This window comes from Scyliorhinus canicula, chromosome 8, assembly GCF_902713615.1.
Source record: "Scyliorhinus canicula chromosome 8, sScyCan1.1, whole genome shotgun sequence".
NCBI lineage: Eukaryota > Metazoa > Chordata > Chondrichthyes > Carcharhiniformes > Scyliorhinidae > Scyliorhinus > Scyliorhinus canicula.
The window spans coordinates 121,924,592-121,941,902 of record NC_052153.1 but is presented as its reverse complement, the minus strand read 5'-3'; the positions used below and the strand labels follow the sequence as shown (position 1 = coordinate 121,941,902).

General features: G+C 47.0%; 1 protein-coding gene across 1 annotated transcript in view; it reads right to left on the bottom strand.

The window, feature by feature from the left end:
* Positions 1–17,311, bottom strand: part of pdzph1 (PDZ and pleckstrin homology domains 1) — a 103,229-nt gene that overhangs the window by 64,450 nt on the left and 21,468 nt on the right. Inside the window, exons 3-4 of the mRNA XM_038805158.1 lie at positions 13,470–16,166; positions 10,839–11,036 (exon numbers count right to left, since the gene is read on the bottom strand). Of these exons, the coding sequence (XP_038661086.1) occupies positions 10,839–11,036; positions 13,470–16,166 (2,895 nt within the window). The remainder of the gene's footprint in view (positions 1–10,838; positions 11,037–13,469; positions 16,167–17,311) is intronic.

The following is a 17,311-nucleotide window of genomic DNA, read 5'->3' as shown; positions in this document are numbered from 1 at the left end:
TGATGAGTGAACACTGACACTAAGTATTCATTTTGAACCCTACCTACATTCCCAGCTCCACACATAAATTACCACTGTGGTCCTTAATGTGCTCTACTCTTTCCCCAGTTATCCTTTTACCCTGAACGCACTTATAAAACAACTATGGATTTTCCTTTATTTTACCTCCCAGTATCCTTTCATATCCCCTTTTTCCTCTGTTGATTTCCTTTTTAAGTTTTCTCTTGCACATTCTATTCACCTCTGGGGCTTCTGCTGTTTTGAGTCTTTGATATCTGCCATAAGCCTTCCTTTTCCTCCTTATCCAATGCTGTATATCCCTCGTTAGCCAGGATTCACTGGATTGGTTGGTCCAACACTTTTTCTTTGTTGGAACATGTTGACCCTGTACTTTCCCTATTTCCTTCTTGAATGTGTCCCACTGTTCTGTCACAGATTTACCTAAAAGTGGCTGCTCCCAGTTTACACTCGCCAAATCTAATCTGATTTTATCAAAATCTGCCTTCCCTCAGTTGACCTCAGGCCCATCATTGTCTTTTTCTATAATAATCTTGAATCTCATGGAGTCATGATCACTGTCTGCAAAATGTTCCCCCATTGATACTTCAGCCACTTGCCTAGCTTTGTTACTGAACATTAAGTACAGGACCACCCCCTCTCTTGTAGGTCCTTCTACATACTGGTTTAAAAAGTTCTCCTGGATGCATTAAGAATTGTACTCCCTGTAAACCTTTCACACTATGGCTACCCCAGTTAGTACTGGGGGAGTTAAAATCCCCAACTATCACTAACCTGTTACTTTTACACTTCATATGCCTACATATCTGCTCTTCTATTTCTCTTGGTCTCTTAGGGGGCCGATAAAACACTCCCAGCAATGTGATTGCTCCGATTTGGTTTTAAGTTCTACCCATTTGTCTTCAGTTGAAGAGCCTTCTAAGATGTCGTCCCTCCTTACTGATATAATTGATTCACTGATCAAAATAGCAACACCTCCTCCTCTTTTACCTCCTTCCCTTCTCACCTGAAGATTCTGTATCCTGGAATATTGAGCTGTCAATCTTGCCCCTCTCTCAACCATGTCTCAGTGTACGCAATGGCATCATATAGCCATGTTTTAATTTGCGTCCTTAATTCATCTGTCTGGTTCGTCAGACTCCTCATATTAAAATAAATACCATCCAATCTTGCCAAGCTCCCTTGTGCCTTAACTGGTCAAGATATTCTATGCCTTCCTGATTCATTTGCTGTCTCCTTTAATTTTGGTTGTGCATCTGAACCTACTCTCAGGATCACAGGCCCATGCCAAGTTAGTTTAAACCCTCCCCAACAGCACCAGCAAACCTCCTTGCAAGGACACTGGTCCCATTTGGGTTCAGTGCAGTCTGCTTTGTACAGGACCCACTGTCCCCAAAAATGGTCCCAAAGCCCAAGAAATCTAAAGCACTCCCCCTTGCACCATTTCCCAGCCACACATTCATCTGGACTAACCTCCTATTTCCATACTCACCAGCATATGGCACTGGAAATAATCGAGATTATTACCTTCTGGGTCCTGTTTTTTAATCTACTTCCTAGCTACCTATCATCCCTTTTTCTGCCTATGTCATTGGTACCAATTGAAATGAAAATGAAATGAATGGAAATCGCTTATTGTCACAAGTAGGCTTCAAATGAAGTTACTGTGAAAAGCCCCTAGTCGCCACATTCTGGTGCCTGTTTGGGGAGGCTGTTACGGGAATTGAACCATGCTGCTGGCCTGCTTGGTCTGCTTTCAAAGCCAGCGATTTAGCCCTGTGCTAAACAGCCCCAATTGTATCACAATATCTATTTGTTTCCCCTCCCTCTTCAGCATACCCTGCAGACGTTCAGTGACATCCCTGATCCTGGCACCAGGGAGGCAACATGCAATCCTGGAGTCTCCTTTGCAGCCACCTTGCCGTTCGTACTCCTCCCCTTGTGCAGCAGACTCTCCCGTGCTGCCTTGATGTTTGCTCCCACACACAGGCATCTTCCCCAACAGTATCCAAACAGTATATCTGTCAGAAAAGGGGATAGCCACAGGTGACTCCTGCACTACCTGCCTTCCTCTACTCTACCTGGTGGTCACCCATGCCCTTTCTGCCTGTTCAGTCTTCACCTACGGTGTGACCACCTCACTGAATGTGCTATTCACGACCTGCTCGGCATCGCGGATGCTCCATAGTGAAACCACCGTCAGCTCCAGCTCCGAAATGCAGTTAGCCAGTAGCTGCAGTTGGACATACTTCCTGCAACATGGTCACCAGGGATAACTGGAGCTTCCATGATTTGCCACATAATACAGGAGGAGCATATACTGGTGTAAGCTCTCCTGTCACGACTACCCATAAGTCCCTTATTTACTTCCTTTTAACAAAAGATTAAGCAATATGAGAATACTATTTACTTACCTCCCTTACATTTATTTTATTTCCTTTACACTACTTTGTTTACTTATATTACTTTAATATAATGACCCTGACTTACACTTATTTGTGTTGTTTCTCAGTCATTACCCTTCTCCAAAAAAATGACAACACTATTATACTCACGACTGTTTCACTGTGACACTGACTGCAAAGTCAGTGAGAACAGGGATCCAGCCTTGGTATTTATACCAAGTATAAATCCGAGCTGTGCTCGGATATTGTCCGGACTGAGCTCCGCACTCAGTCTTTTCAGTTCACCTTCTCCCAGTTTCACTTGAACTCCCTGTTTCCTCCCTTCCCTTCCCTTCTGCAACCCCCGCCCCACAACTCCAAAAGTTAATGCTCACCCAGTCTGTGATGCTCACATTTTTAAAAAGTCTGGGGTGACTCCATGCTGGAGCCTATAGAGCCAACCTCATGTTAACATGTAACTCAGAATAAGATTGCAACAGAGGGCCAACTCTGGTAAGGCTAAATGCCTGGCCTGCTCAAAATGTTCCATTTGCGATGGAACCCACAGATCGATGTCAGCTTACTGTCATGGAAATTATGGATCGAATGGCCGGATTCACCTGGATTCAGCCATTTATTTTCAGTAATGAGCACAAGTTATGGATTCTTGTATTGTAAGAAAGGTCAAAACATCCCTTTCAAAGGATTGCAGTAAAAACATAAACAAAACAATTTGAATGAGCACCAAGTTCAGTGTGATTGTGGTAGTATGACAAGGGTATTACGGTACCTCAGAGGTGAGCTGCTATTGGTGCAGAGGACTCGCTGCCCATTGGCCCGGGTAAGTCATGTGCCTCTCAGCCGATTGGCTGAGAGGTAGGTAGCTCCGCCTACAAGGCAGGATATAAGAACCCATGTTCCCCGGCAGTTGGCCATTCTTCTGTACGTCTGCTGCCGGGCACACATCTTGAGCATTAAAGCCTTTTGTTTGGATCACATCTTCGTCTCGTGTCCAATTGATGGTGCATCAATTTAATGCACAAGTTTTAAAAGATGGAGCTTCATATCAAACCGGAGTGCCTTCGACTCAGCCCGCACGCAGCAAATGCAACAGCTGAATTTAAACACTGGCTGGCGTGTTTCAACAGTTATTTGAGCACAGCCGAAAACCGCCCGATGAGGGAACAAAAACTACATATCCTCCACTCGTGTGTGGGCACCGCCTTGTACACGCTCATAGAGGACACAACAGACTATGACGCAGCTATGGACTTGCTAAAAGGACATTTCATCCGGCCAGGGAACCAGGTCTACGCACAGCACTTCCTGCCACGAGATAGCAATTCCCTGGTGAGTCCTTAGATGAATTCTACCAGACCCTCCTTGTTCTGGGGAGAAACTGCGCCTGCCCACAAGTTTCTGTGGCCGAGTACACCAAACTTTTAATTCGAGACGCTTTTGTGCGGGTATTCAATCTTCCCAGATCCGCCAGAGACTCTTGGTGAAGGAAACTTTAAGCCTCGCTGACGCACGGGCCCTCGCCTCCTCTCTTGATATTGCTAATCGCAACTCCTGCGCGTATGCTCCTGACCGTGCGGCGGCCCCCTGGGCGGCATGGAGCGCGACCCCCCTCACCTCCGCAGACTCTGACCCCCCCCAGGCCTGCGCCGCAGGGCGCCCCGATAAACCCACGGGGCCCCGCTGCTACTTTTGCGGCCAGGCCAAGCACCCCCGCCAGCGCTGCCCGGCCCGCACCGCAACCTGTAAAGGCTGCGGCAAAAAGGGCCATTATGCGGCCGTTTGCCAGTCCAAGGCGGTTGCTGCAGTCCCGAGCAGTGACCACGGGTCCCACCCCCGCGCTCCTCACGCACCCCACACGGCCCACGGACCTCTCTACCCCCACCCCCCACCGCCACGAGTGGTCACCGGGTGCCGCCATTTTGGGCCCCCGACTCCATGTGCGACCCCAGGGCGCCGCCATTTTGTTCACCTCCCACCACGTGCGGCCGATGGGCGCCGCCATCTTGGATCGGCGCCGAGGACCCCGCAAATGACCACACGCTGCCCGATGACGACTCGGAGTTCCTGCCACGACTCGCCTCGGTAACGTTGGATCAGTCACAGCCCCACATGCTTTCCACGGCGACCACGAAGATCTTCCTCAACGGTCACGAGACGAGCTGCCTGTTGGACTCCGGGAGCATGGAAAGTTTCATCCACCCCGCCATGGCAAGACGCTGCGCACTTCCCGTTTACCCGGTGAAACAAAGAATCGCTCTGGCCTCCGGTTTGCACTCAGTCCAGATCACAGGGTGCTGCATAGCGGACCTCATGGTCCAGGGGAGGGTGTTTAAAAACTATAAGCTCTTCGTCCTTCCCCACCTCTGCGCATCAGCACACCTGGGGTTAGATTTCCAGTGCAACCTCCAGAGCTTAAACGTTCAAATGCCCCCCCTTACTGTCTGCAGCCTCGCGTCCCTCAAGGTCAATCCCCCATTCTTGTTTGCAAACCTCATCCCGGATTGCAAACCCGTCGCCACCAGGAGCAGACGGTACAGTGCCCAGGACCGGACCTTCATCAGGTCCGAAGTCCAAAGGCTTCTGAAGGAGGGAGTTATCGAGGCTAGCAACAGCCCCTGGCGAGCACAAGTGCCGGTGGTTAAGACCGGGGAAAAAAATCGGTTGGTCATAGACTATGGTCAGACCATCAACAGGTTTACACAGCTGGTCGCGTATCCTCTCCCACGTATCTCCGATCTGGTTAACAGGATCGCGCAGTACAAGGTTTTTTCCACGGTGGACCTTAAGTCCGCCTACCACCAGCTCCCCATCTGCACGAGCGACCGAAAGTACACTGTGTTCGAAGCGGATGGGCGACTCTACCACTTTTTAAGGGTTCCTTTCGGTGTCACGAATGGGGTCTCGGTCTTCCAAAGGGAGATGGACCGAATGGTCGACCAACACGGTTTACGAGCAACCTTCCCGTATCTCGACAATGTCACCACCTGCGGCCACGACCAGCAGGACCACGACGCCAACCTCTGCAAATTCCTCCGTACCGCAAAACTCCTTAACCTGACCTACAACAGGCAGGTTAACCTGGCAGGGGGATGGGAACCAGATTAGGAACCAGATTAGGAAGTTAAAGGTCAGTAAAGAAGCAGCAACTAAAGCCAGTAAGGTACAAGACAATAAACTCAATGCGACTAAGGGGAAGAGTAGACAGGGAAGAGATGATGAACAAAGGTGGTCTGAGGTGCATTTGTTTTAATGTGAGAAGTGTAGCAGGTAAGGCAGATGAATTTAGGGCTTGGATCAGTACCTGGGAATATGATGCTATTGGTATTACTGAGACTTGGTTGAGGGAAGGGCAGGACTGGCAACTGAATATCCCAGGGTATAGATGCTTCAGGAGGGATAGAGAGGGAGGTAGAAGGGGTGGAGGAGTTGCATTACTCATCAGAGATGATATCACAGCTGTGATTAAGGAGGGCACGATGGAGGATTCGAGCACTGAGGCAATATGGGTGGAGCTGAGAAATAGGAAGGGTGCAGTAACATTGTTGGGACTTTACTACAGGCCTCCCAAAAGCGAGCATGAAGTAGAGGTACAAATATGCAGACAGATTATAGAAAAATGTAGGAGCAATAGGGTGGTTGTGATGGGAGATTTTAACTTCCCCAACATTGAATGGGATTTGTGTAGTGTTGGAGGCATAGATGGAGCAGAGTTTGTAAGGAGCATCCAGGAGAGTTTTTTAGAGCAGTATTTAAATAGTCCAACTCGGGAAGGGGCCACACTGGACCTGGTATTGGGGAATGATCCCGGCCAGGTGGTTGATGTTTCAGTCGGTGATTACTTTTGGAATAGCGATCACAGTTCCGTAAGTTTTAGAATACCCATGGACAAGGACAAGAGTGGTCCGAAAGGAAGAGTGCTAAATTGGAGAAAGGCAGAGTATAACAAAATTCGGCAGGAGCTAGGGAATGTGGATTGGGAGCAGCTGTTTAAGGGTAAATCCACATTTGAAATGTGGAAGTCTTTTAAGGAAAGGTTGATTAGAGTGCAGGACAGACATGTTCCTGTGAAAATGAAAGATAGAAATGGCAAGATTAGGGAACCATGGATGACGGGTGAAATTGTGAGACTAGCTAAGATGAAAAAGGAAGCATACATAGGATCGAGGCAACTCAAAACTGATGAAGCTTTGGAGGAATATTGGGAAAGTAGAACGAATCTCAAACGCGCAATAAAGAGGGCATTTTATTCGTATGTAAGGAGCAAGAGGGTAACTAGAGAAAGGATTGGCCCACTTAAAGACAAAAGAGGGAATTTATGCGTGGACTCAGAGGAAATGGGTGAGATTCTTAATGAGTACTTTGCATCGGATTCACAAAGGAGAGGGACAAGACGGATGTTGAGGCTAGGGATGGATGTTTAAATACTCTCGGTCAAGTTGTCATACGGAAGGGGGAAGTTTTGGGTATTCTAAAAGACATTAAGGTGGACAAGTCCCCAGGACCAGATGGGATCTATCCCAGGTTACTGAGGGAAGCGAGGGTCGAAATAGCTGCGACCTTAACAGATATCTTTGCAGCATCCTTGAGCATGGGTGAGGTCCCGGAGGACTGGAGAATTGCTAATGTTGTCCCTTTGTTTAAGAAGGGTAGCAGGGATAATCCAGGGAATTGTAGACCTGTGAGCTTGATGTCAGTAGTAGGCAAATTGTTGGAGAAGATACTGAGGGATAGGATCTATTCACATCTGGAAAAAAATAGACTTATCAGTGATAGGCAGCATGGTTTTGTGCAGGGAAGGTCATGTCTTACAAACCTAATAGAATTCTTTGAGGAAGTGACAAAGTTAATTGATGAGGGAAGGGCTGTAGATGTCGTATACATGGACTTTAGTAAGGCATTTGATAAAGTTTCCCATGGCAGGTTGATGGAAAAAGCGAAGTCGTATGGGGTTCAGGGTGCACTAGCTAGATGGATAAAGAACTGGCTGGGCAACAGGAGACAGAGAGTAGTGATGGAAGGGAGTGTCTCAAAATGGAGAAGGGTGACTAGTGGTGTTCCACAGGGTTCCGTGCTCGGACCACTGTTGTTTGTGATCTACATAAATGACCTGGAGGAAGGTATAGGTGGTCTGATTAGCAAGTTTGCAGATGATACTAAGATTGGTGGAGTTGCAGATAGCGAGGAGGACTGTCAGAGAATACAACAAAATATAGATAGATTGGAGAGTTGGGCAGAGAAATGGCAGATGGAGTTCAATCCAGGCAAATGAGAGGTGATACATTTTGGAAGATCAAATTCAAGAGCGGACTATATGGTCAATGGAAGGGTCTTGGGTAAAATTGATGTACAGAGAGATCTGGGAGTTCAGGTCCATTGTACCCTGAAGGTGGCAACGCAGGTTGATTGAGTGGTCAAAAAGGCATGCAGCATGCTTGCCTTCATCGGACAGGGTATTGAGTACAAGAGTCGGCAGGTCATGTTACAGTTGTATAGGACTTTGGTTTGGCCACATTTGGAATACTGCGTGCAGTTCTGGTCGCCACATTACCAGAAGGATGTGGATGCCTTGGAGAGGGTGCAGAGGAGGTTCACCAGGATGTTTCCTGGTATGGAGGGTGCTAGCTATGAAGAAAGGTTGAGTAGATTAGGATTGTTTTCGTTGGAAAGACGGAGGTTGAGGGGGGACCGGATTGAGGTCTACAAAATTATGAGAGGTATGGACAGGGTGGATAGCAACAAGCTTTTTCCAAGATTGGGGATGTCAGTTACAAGGGGTCACGATTTCAAGGTGAGAGGTGAAAAGTTTAAGGGAGATGTGCGTGGAAAGTTTTTTACGCAGAGGGTGGTGGGTGCCTGGAACACTTTACCAGCGGAGGTGGTAGAGGCGGGTACGATAGCATAATTTAAGATGCACCTGGACAGGTATATGAACGGGTGGGGAACAGAGAGATGTAGACCTTGGAAAATAGGAGACAGGTTTAGATAAAGGATCTGGATTGGCGCAGGCTGGGAGGGCCGAAGGGCCTGTTCCTGTGCTATAATTTTCTTTGTTCTTTGTACAATAAGGATAACTGCGTGTTTAGCACCGACCGTCTAGCCATCCTCGGCTATGTAGTGTGTAAGTACGGAGTGATAGGCCCTGACCCCGAACGCATGCGCCCCCTGATGGAGCTACCCCTCCCCCACTCCCACAAAGCCCTCAAGCGCTGTTTGGGCTTCTTTTCATATTACGCCCAGTGGGTCCCCATTACATTGACAAAGCCCGTCCCCTCATCCAGTCCACCACATTCCCCCTGTCGATGGAGGCCCGCCAGGCCTTTAGCCGTATCAAAGCAGACATTGCAAAGGCCACGATGCGCGCTATCGACGAGTCCCTCCCCTTTCAGGTCGAGAACGACGCGTCTGATGTTGCTCTGGCGGCCACCCTCAACAAGCGGGCAGACCCGTGGCCTTCTTCTCCCGGATCCTCCACGCTTCCGAAATCCGACATTCCTCGGTCGAGAAAGAAGCACAGGCCATAGTTGAAGCTGTGCGACATTGGAGGCACTATCTGGCCGGCAGGAGGTTTACCCTCCTCACAGACCAACGCTCAGTAGCTTTCATGTTTGATAATGCACAGAGGGGCAAGATAAAGAACAATAAAATCTTGCGGTGGAGGATTGAGTTGTCCACGTACAACTACGACATCTTGTATCGTCCTGGGAAGCTAAACGAGCCTCCCGATGCCCTGTCCCGCGGCACCTGTGCCAACGCACAAGTGGACCGCCTATGAACCCTCCACGCGGACCTCTGCCACCCGGGGGTCACCCGCTTTTTCCATTTCATAAAGACCCGCAACCTGCCTTACTCCATCGAGTAGGTCAGGACAGTGACCAGGGACTGCGACATCTGTGCGGAGTGCAAGCCGCACTTCTACCGCCCTGAACGAGCGCACCTGATAAAGGCTTCCCGCCCCTTTGAACGTCTCAGAATGGGCTTCAAAGGTCCCCTCCCTTCCAGCAACCGCAACACGTACTTCCTCAACGTGATTGACAAGTACTCCCGTTTCCCTTTCGTCATCCCCTGCCCTGACATGACCACGACCACCATTATCAAAGCATTGCATATCATCTTCTCCCTGCTCGGTTACCCCACATACATTCATAGCGATCGGGGGTCCTCATTTATGAGCGACGAGCTGTGTCAACACCTGCTCAGCAGGGGCATCGCCTCTAGCAGAACGACCAGTTACAACCCCTGGGGTAACGGGCAGGTCGAGTGGGAGAACAGTACGGTCTGGAAGACCGTCCTGCTGGCCCTACGGTCCAGAAATCTCCCAGTCTCCCACTGGCAAGAGGTCCTCCCAGACGCCCTCCACTCAATCCGGTCACTTCTCTGTACCTCCACTAACCAAACGCCTCATGAACGTCTTCTTGTTTTTCCCTGGAAGTCTTACTCAGGGACTCCACTCCCGACCTGGCTGGCTACCCCCGGGCCCATTCTGCTCTGGAAACACATGCGGGTGCACAAGTCGGACACGTTGGTCGAAAGAGTCTAGCTACTCCACGCAAATCCGCAGTACGCGTATGTGGAGTATCCCGATGGCCAACAGGACACGGTCTCCTTCCGGGACGTTGCACCCACCGGATCTCGGCCACACCCCCCAGCACCAGCCACCCCCAACCCGACACCCACTGCCCCCAGCAACGATGGATCCACAGCTCAGTGGACAGGGACCCCCTCCCCCGGCCTGGCCCCCACTAGCTCCAACCAGGGGTACGGACACAGAAACAAGATCATCGCTCCCGGAGTCGCGGACGACCACTGCTCCGACGTCACCGGCACCACTACGCAGGTCAAGCAGGACATCGAAGGCGCCACTCGACTGATTGAATCGATGTGATCTACGGGTGGACTTCTGTCTGCGGATGGACTCTTGTGATGTTTTGTACTTTACCTATTCACCCATTTCCCCGCGCCCCCTGATTATGCACACTGCACATAGTTATTGTTCTTTTCTCCTCTTGCATATTAGTTACGGGTCAGTGGGCAGCCATAGATGCAACGGCACGGCCTAAACATCTCTAGTCATACTACCAGTCTCACGTACTCACGGGGCACCACCACCACCCCCCCACCTCATGCCCGCTCCCCCCCCCCCCGGCTTCTTTTTGAACAAGGGGTGAATGTGGTAGTATGACTAGGGGTATTACGGTACCTCAGAGGTGAGCTGCCATTGGTGCAGAGGACTCGCTGCCCATTGACCCGGGTAAGTCATGTGCCTCTCAGCCAATTGGCTGAGAGGTAGGTAGCCAGCGATTAAATATTTCAGGTTTTGAAAAGCAGAGCCCGAGGAAGGGTGGAGATACTGAAACCTCCAAGTCCAATGTTTTCCCATTTTAATTCGATCCTCTCATGTCCCTCCTCACTTCTTACCTGAGTCCTGATTACTGGTAACTGAATTTCCCCCAGCTGAGTTGCAATGCTTGGTCTCTTTAAACTGTTTACGTCTCTTCGCCCAGTAGTCAGATCCTTCTGTTGAAGCAATTACCTTGCAACCCTCATTGGCTTTCCCATCTTTTTGCATCGGATCAGTGGGCAGCTGCAGAAGACAACTTGCTTCAGCCTTTAGATCTAGTCATGTCAGAAACCATATTAATGATGTTACCATGATGTCTTCAACCTTTAACCTTTACATTCAGAATCTATATTTTGTTTATCTTATAATAAATACATTTATACACTTACAGAAAATGAATGACAGCAGTTCACACTTATATTATACCTTGGAATGAAAACTGGTGTATTGTCATGAGTATGAAAACAATAACATGGTACTTCCATTGTAACATTATTTGGATTACCATGACTTCCAGGAGAAGATTGTTAAGCCTCCTTTATTAATGGGTAGGGCTGATTGGTGCAGGACTTCATGTAATATGCTCTATGACAAGTTCAGCTCAGCTGACTTTCCAGATTGGGTCAGGATTTCTTCCATCATGAGGGCTATCTATGCATTTAACATGTTTATAAGTAACAGGTTTACAATTCTACTCCGTTTGGCGCAGAAGGGGCGGGTTTCGCCCCTACACGGCAGGGCGGACCATACCGGCGCTGAGGAGTGGCGTGAGCCACTCTGGCGTCGGGCCGCACAGAAGGTACGGAATCCTCCGCACCTTCAGGGGCTAGGCCAGCGCCGAAGGCCATGGCGCTGCGCCAACCGGTGCTGAAGGGCCTCCGACGGCCGGCGCGAGTTGGCACATGTGCAGGAGTGTATTTTACAGTGCGGGATCCGCCGAAAACAAGCGGCCACTCGGCCCATCGCGGGCCGGAGAATTGCCGGGGGGGGGTGCTGCTGCCAACGGCTCCCGACCGGCGTGGCGCGATTCCCGCCCCCGCCGAAAAACCGGCGCCAGAGAATCCGGCAGCCAGCATCGGGTCGGGATTCACACCATCCCCTGCCGATTCTCTGGCCCGGCGGGGGTTCGGAGAATCTCACCCAAGAAATCTGGCCAGGATTAAAATTGGAGAGGGAATCATTCCTAGTTGCTCTTTCGCACCCTCTAGTGGCCTGGAACAGAGCACCATCGGGAAGGATTATTTCCAGCAGCCGCAGTATTTTGCTTTTGTTATATTAGCATTGACCTGGATGTAGGTCACCTGCTTCTTTGTAATCTTGACTGCCTGTAATCATAGAAATGTTAAATTTACAGTGCAGAAGGAGGCCATTCAGCCCATCGAGTCTGCACAGACCCTTTGGAAAGCCCACACCTCCACCCTATCCACGTCACCCAGTAACCCCAGCTCACCTTTTTTTTTGGACCCTAATTGCAATTTAGCATGGCCAATCCACCTAACTTGCACATCTTTGGACTGTGGGAGGAAACCGGTGCACCCAGAGGAAATCCACGCAGACACAGGGAGAACGTGCAGACTCCGCACAGACAGTGACCCAAGCCGGGAATCGTACCTGGGACCCTGGAGCTGTGCTAAGCATTGTGCTATTGTGCTGCCCATGTTAATGGGGAATTGATCCAGAGGAGGAAAATAAAGAAGGATAAATATCAATAAATTTGCTCTCCTCATAGCATTATGTGTATTTATTGTTCGCAAGAATATACCGCAAGAAACTTCAGAGAGTTGTGAACACAGCCCAATCCATCACACAAACCTGCCTCCCATCCATTGACTCCATCTACACCTCCCACTACCTGGGGAAAATGGGCAGCATAATCAAAGACCCCTACCACCCGGCCAACTCACTCTTCTAAGTTCTTCCATTGGGCAGGAGATACAAAAGTCTGAGAACACGAACGAACAGACTCAAAAACAGTTTCTTCCCCGCTGTTACCAGACTCCTAAATGACTCTCTTATGGACTGAACTCATTAACACTACACCCCTGCATGCTTCACCCGATGCCGGTGTTATCTAGTTACATTGTGTACCTTGTGTTGCCCTGTTATGTATTTTCTTTTCTTTTCTTTTCATGTACTTAATGATCTGTTGAGCTGCTTGCAGAAAAATACTTTTCACTGTACCTTGATACACGTGACAATAAACAAATCCAATCCAATCCAATCCAATAGTATAGGAATAATTTAACTATACTTTAAAAATTTTTTTTAGAGTAGCCAATTAATTTTTTTCAATTAAGGGGCAATTTAGCGTGGCCAATCCATCTGCATATCTTTGGGTTGTGTGGGTGAAACCCATGCAAACACAGGGTGAATGTGCAAACGGCACACGGAAAGTGACCCAGAGCCGGGATCGAACCTGGGACTTCGGCGCCGTGAGGCAGTAGTACTAACCACTACGCCACGGTGCTGCCCTAATGTAACCATACGTTCTCAAATCTTTGGGTTCCAGGATGTCTAATACCACTATTGTGTCAAAAATCAGCTGTTTACCTTGTTAAAGAATTCTAACATCATTGGCAAAGCAACTCTGCACTGGAGCCTAGAAAATGATTTGGCCTTTACTTCTATTACTTGTGTTTTATTTAATTTCATTTTATATGAGTGATTCTTCTCTAATTTGTATGACTATTATTTCTTGTCAATCGTACCTTGCTGCCATTTTTGTTTCTCGGTGCACTCTGCCTTCTGGCAATTTGCTTCCACTTCTTCCTGATTTTCACTGGATCTCGCATTGCTTGGCTGTTCTGTATCCTCCAGTGGACAGTTGGCTGTCATGGGTTTGCACTCCCCATCCACATCTCTGTTCACTGTTTCCTGTTCTTCCACACGATTCTGAGTGTTGTCATTTTGGTCAGTACAACATTCCATGTAATTATCTTGCTTGTTCTGTTCGTTGGCAAATTCAGCATTTGTTGGTTCGCTATGTAAGTCTTTAGGAAGATTGCTCCCTTCATCATTGCTCTTCGAGGAATCTGCATTCGCAAGATCATCCATCATTGTGGTAAGGGACAGATGTGACAGATGTTTAGGTGCAAGGAAAGTATGAGCATACCCCACAGTGTCTGAGGGACTACAGTCTAGTTCATCATTAGGCATTTCTGCTGCATTTGATTCACTGAGCAGTGCCCCTTCCTCATTAAATTCACCAAATGCAGAGCAATGTTGTGAAACATCAGCATTTCCAGCCATACGGCTGTTATTATGAATAATTAGCCTTTGATCGAGAACCCCTGTCAGTAATGTTGTCACTGACTGTCTTCTCTCCTTGAATTCGGTGTTTTTACCTGCTGTCGTTTTTGCAACACTATCGTCCAACTCAGAAATGGTATCCAAGCCACCTGCTAATTCTGCTGTTAAATTATATTCCTGGCTCGTTACGTAGCCACTTGTTGAGTTTGGTGAAGATGGAGTGACTTGAATCTGAAATTGTTCAGTTGTTAGTGCCGTGTCCTCAGCTAATTCACTGCGATAGTCACTATCTAAAGTCTCTTCGTCAAAACCACTTTCTGTAAAATCACCTTGCTCCTGCGGCTCATCAGCTTGCCATGAATCTATGTCTTTATTAGGAAAAATGTTCATACCTTCCTCAGAGAATATGTTTTGATGTGAACACAAATCTGTCCTAAAAATGTCACTATTTCCACTAAATTCTGATTGAGAACTTGGATCCAGGCAAAACACATTATCAATGCTTTCTTCAGGTTCAAATGTAAATGAACCAGGATTGTCATTGGCTAGCATACTGGGACTTGTTGCTGGGGATTTCCTGAGACTCAGTGTGCCTGATGAAGACAGGTGATTGATTCTACTCCAGTCATGGAAATCCCTACACTGTTCTCTGCCCTGGCTGTTGTGTTCCTTAAAACACATACAACTCTTAACATCTTCAACAGAGACTCGCTCTGGTTTACCTTGTTTCCTGGGAAGTGTTTGTATGAAGAAAGGGGGAAGAGGAGTAAATGAAGAATACTGCTGCCCTTGGTACAAGAGGTTTGGAATTTCCTTCCATTCCATCTGGAAAGCAACATTGATAGTATCCACTTCGGGGTATGTTTTCCTCCTTACTCCTAGTCGTTTCTGATAATCACTTTGTGTAGATGGGCTGTTTATATCATCCATGCTTTTTATTCTGAACTTTTTTTCTCTTTTGCCAAATTCACCTTTTGTAGGACTTGTCCCTCGTGATGCGGGAAGTTCCTCTGATGCTTGGAATCTGAGGTCACATTCAGATAAATGTGTCCAAATGCCCACAGTGGAATCCTGTCTGCTATCTGTGTTAAAGGATTCGGATCTTGAATTTGAAGGTGAACTTTCCATCATTTCATTCAGATCTGAGGAATGATGTCCCTCAGAACCTGCTGACGTAATAGGTGAGTTATCAGACTCACTGCCGTGGTTAGACTGGATTGAACGTTTGCCTTCAGGATTCATAGTGAATGGTTCTATATCTTCACAGTCACCTGCAAAATCCTCAGGAGGTGGAATATTCAAAAAGCATTCTGTATCTTGGCTTTGACTGGACGCGTGCTCTTCAGAGTGGAAACTGAAGTCTGACAGTCCTTTTGATTCTGGGGAACCACTGGAATATAAGATTTTATCATTGTTATGTTTCTTTTCATGTGGGGAATTTCCGTTAAAGTTTTGTTTATATATTGAAATATTATCCCTATAGCTGAAGTTATTTTTCCCAGGTACGCTCACGTCTGTGTCATTTGTTGTTGTATTAAGTTTCAGCCACGAATTTCTATCAGCTTGTCGCTTGACATGAATTCCATTGTTTAAAGGTGCAGAGCAAGGCAAGAGCAAACCGTGTCTTTGACGTGTTGACCAGTCTTCCTCATCTAATACACTTCCTTTATTTCCTATTACAAAAGTAGCTCCATCGCCAGAAAATGAAATATTTTTGATTTCCACTTCAACGCTCGATAAATTACATTTCACCTTGGCAGAAAGCCCCTGCTCTGTGTTATCAGTTTTTGCTTTTTGTGCCGGTTGCTGATGTTGCAAAGTAATTCTGCTCGATTCCATTATTTCTGGATCTAACCGTGAACGTTCTATTGTTACGGTTATTATCTCTGCTGAAGCTTGTTTAATCAATGTTTGAAAGATGATTTTGTCCTTTGCGGTGTATACTTTGTAGTCTGATACATTTTGCTGCATTTTAGATTTGAATGCACCTTGACAGTTTTCTCTGCTGTCATCATCGCTGCTTTCCTCAGATGACAGTGTTACTCCACTCTCAGGTGGAGCAGCTTTATTTTTTCTGGCAGAGTTCATGGATGTTTCGTCTTCAACCTTTTCAATGTTGCCGTTCTGACAATCGGGCTGAATGGGCAAACTGCTTCCTTAAAGGAAAATATATACTCCATTAATGTCAAGGTCATATAAAAGACAGGTTAAAATATGTCATTAGAAAGTGTGCAACAGGTAAAGCCATTGTGCCAATCAACCTCACTTGAATAATGAACAAAGAACACAACTTCAATATTTAATGTTCATATTATATCCTATTATTACCTCTGTCCTATCAATTTAATCGTTTGAGGGAAGGTTCTATATAGAGTTCGACCCTCAAAAAGTAATGAAACAAATTATCTTTACTCCTTATGTTTCTACTTCTTGAATCTGATAACCTCATTGAGTCCAGTGGTGTATTTAATCATTTCAGTCTATATTGAACACAATAACTTTCAACACCATTTCCAACAAAATATTTGTACAACTTCTCCTTGAAACAATCAATCAAACCGATCTTAGTCATTTGTGGTGGGCTTGTGTCAGGTGCTCCATTAATCTCTTCTAATCCTTACTCTACATTCAATTTTCCCAGAGGATGATATTTAGTTGGGAAGTTGGGGACACAGATGGGGAAAAGGGGAATGTTCTCTAATTGATGGGATATGCCTGCATGGATCTGTACTGGAGACTCTTTTCCACCATATATTCGATGAAGGAATAGAAAGTAGTAGATCCAAGTTTGCAGTTAAGTTAGGAGGCGCAGTATATTGTGTAGATAGGAGCTGTAAAATACAAAGGAATATAGGTTAACAAAATGAATGAGTGAAACTGGGAAATGTAGGTAAACATACAAATTAAGGGCAGAAAAAGACAATTCGACCCTTCGAGCCTGGTCACCAATCAATAAGATCATCGCTGATCTGATTGTGGCCTCAATTCCATATTCCACCTACTCCTGATAATCTTCTTTTTAAATGTATTTGTTACAAACATATATAAAAAATAAAAATAACATACACAACAACATATTCAATCACCTACAGTTTGTACAATTTACTCCATTTTAAACCCCACCCTCATCCCTCCCCCGCGACAAACAAATCCTCAAACACGGTCATGAATAACCCCCACCTTGCCTCAAAGCCCTCCTTCGACCCTTTCAACTCAAATTTGATCTTTTCCAACCGTAGAAAGTCACACAGGTCTCCCAGTCAGACTGCCACCCCCAGTGGCGTATCCACCCTCCAATTTA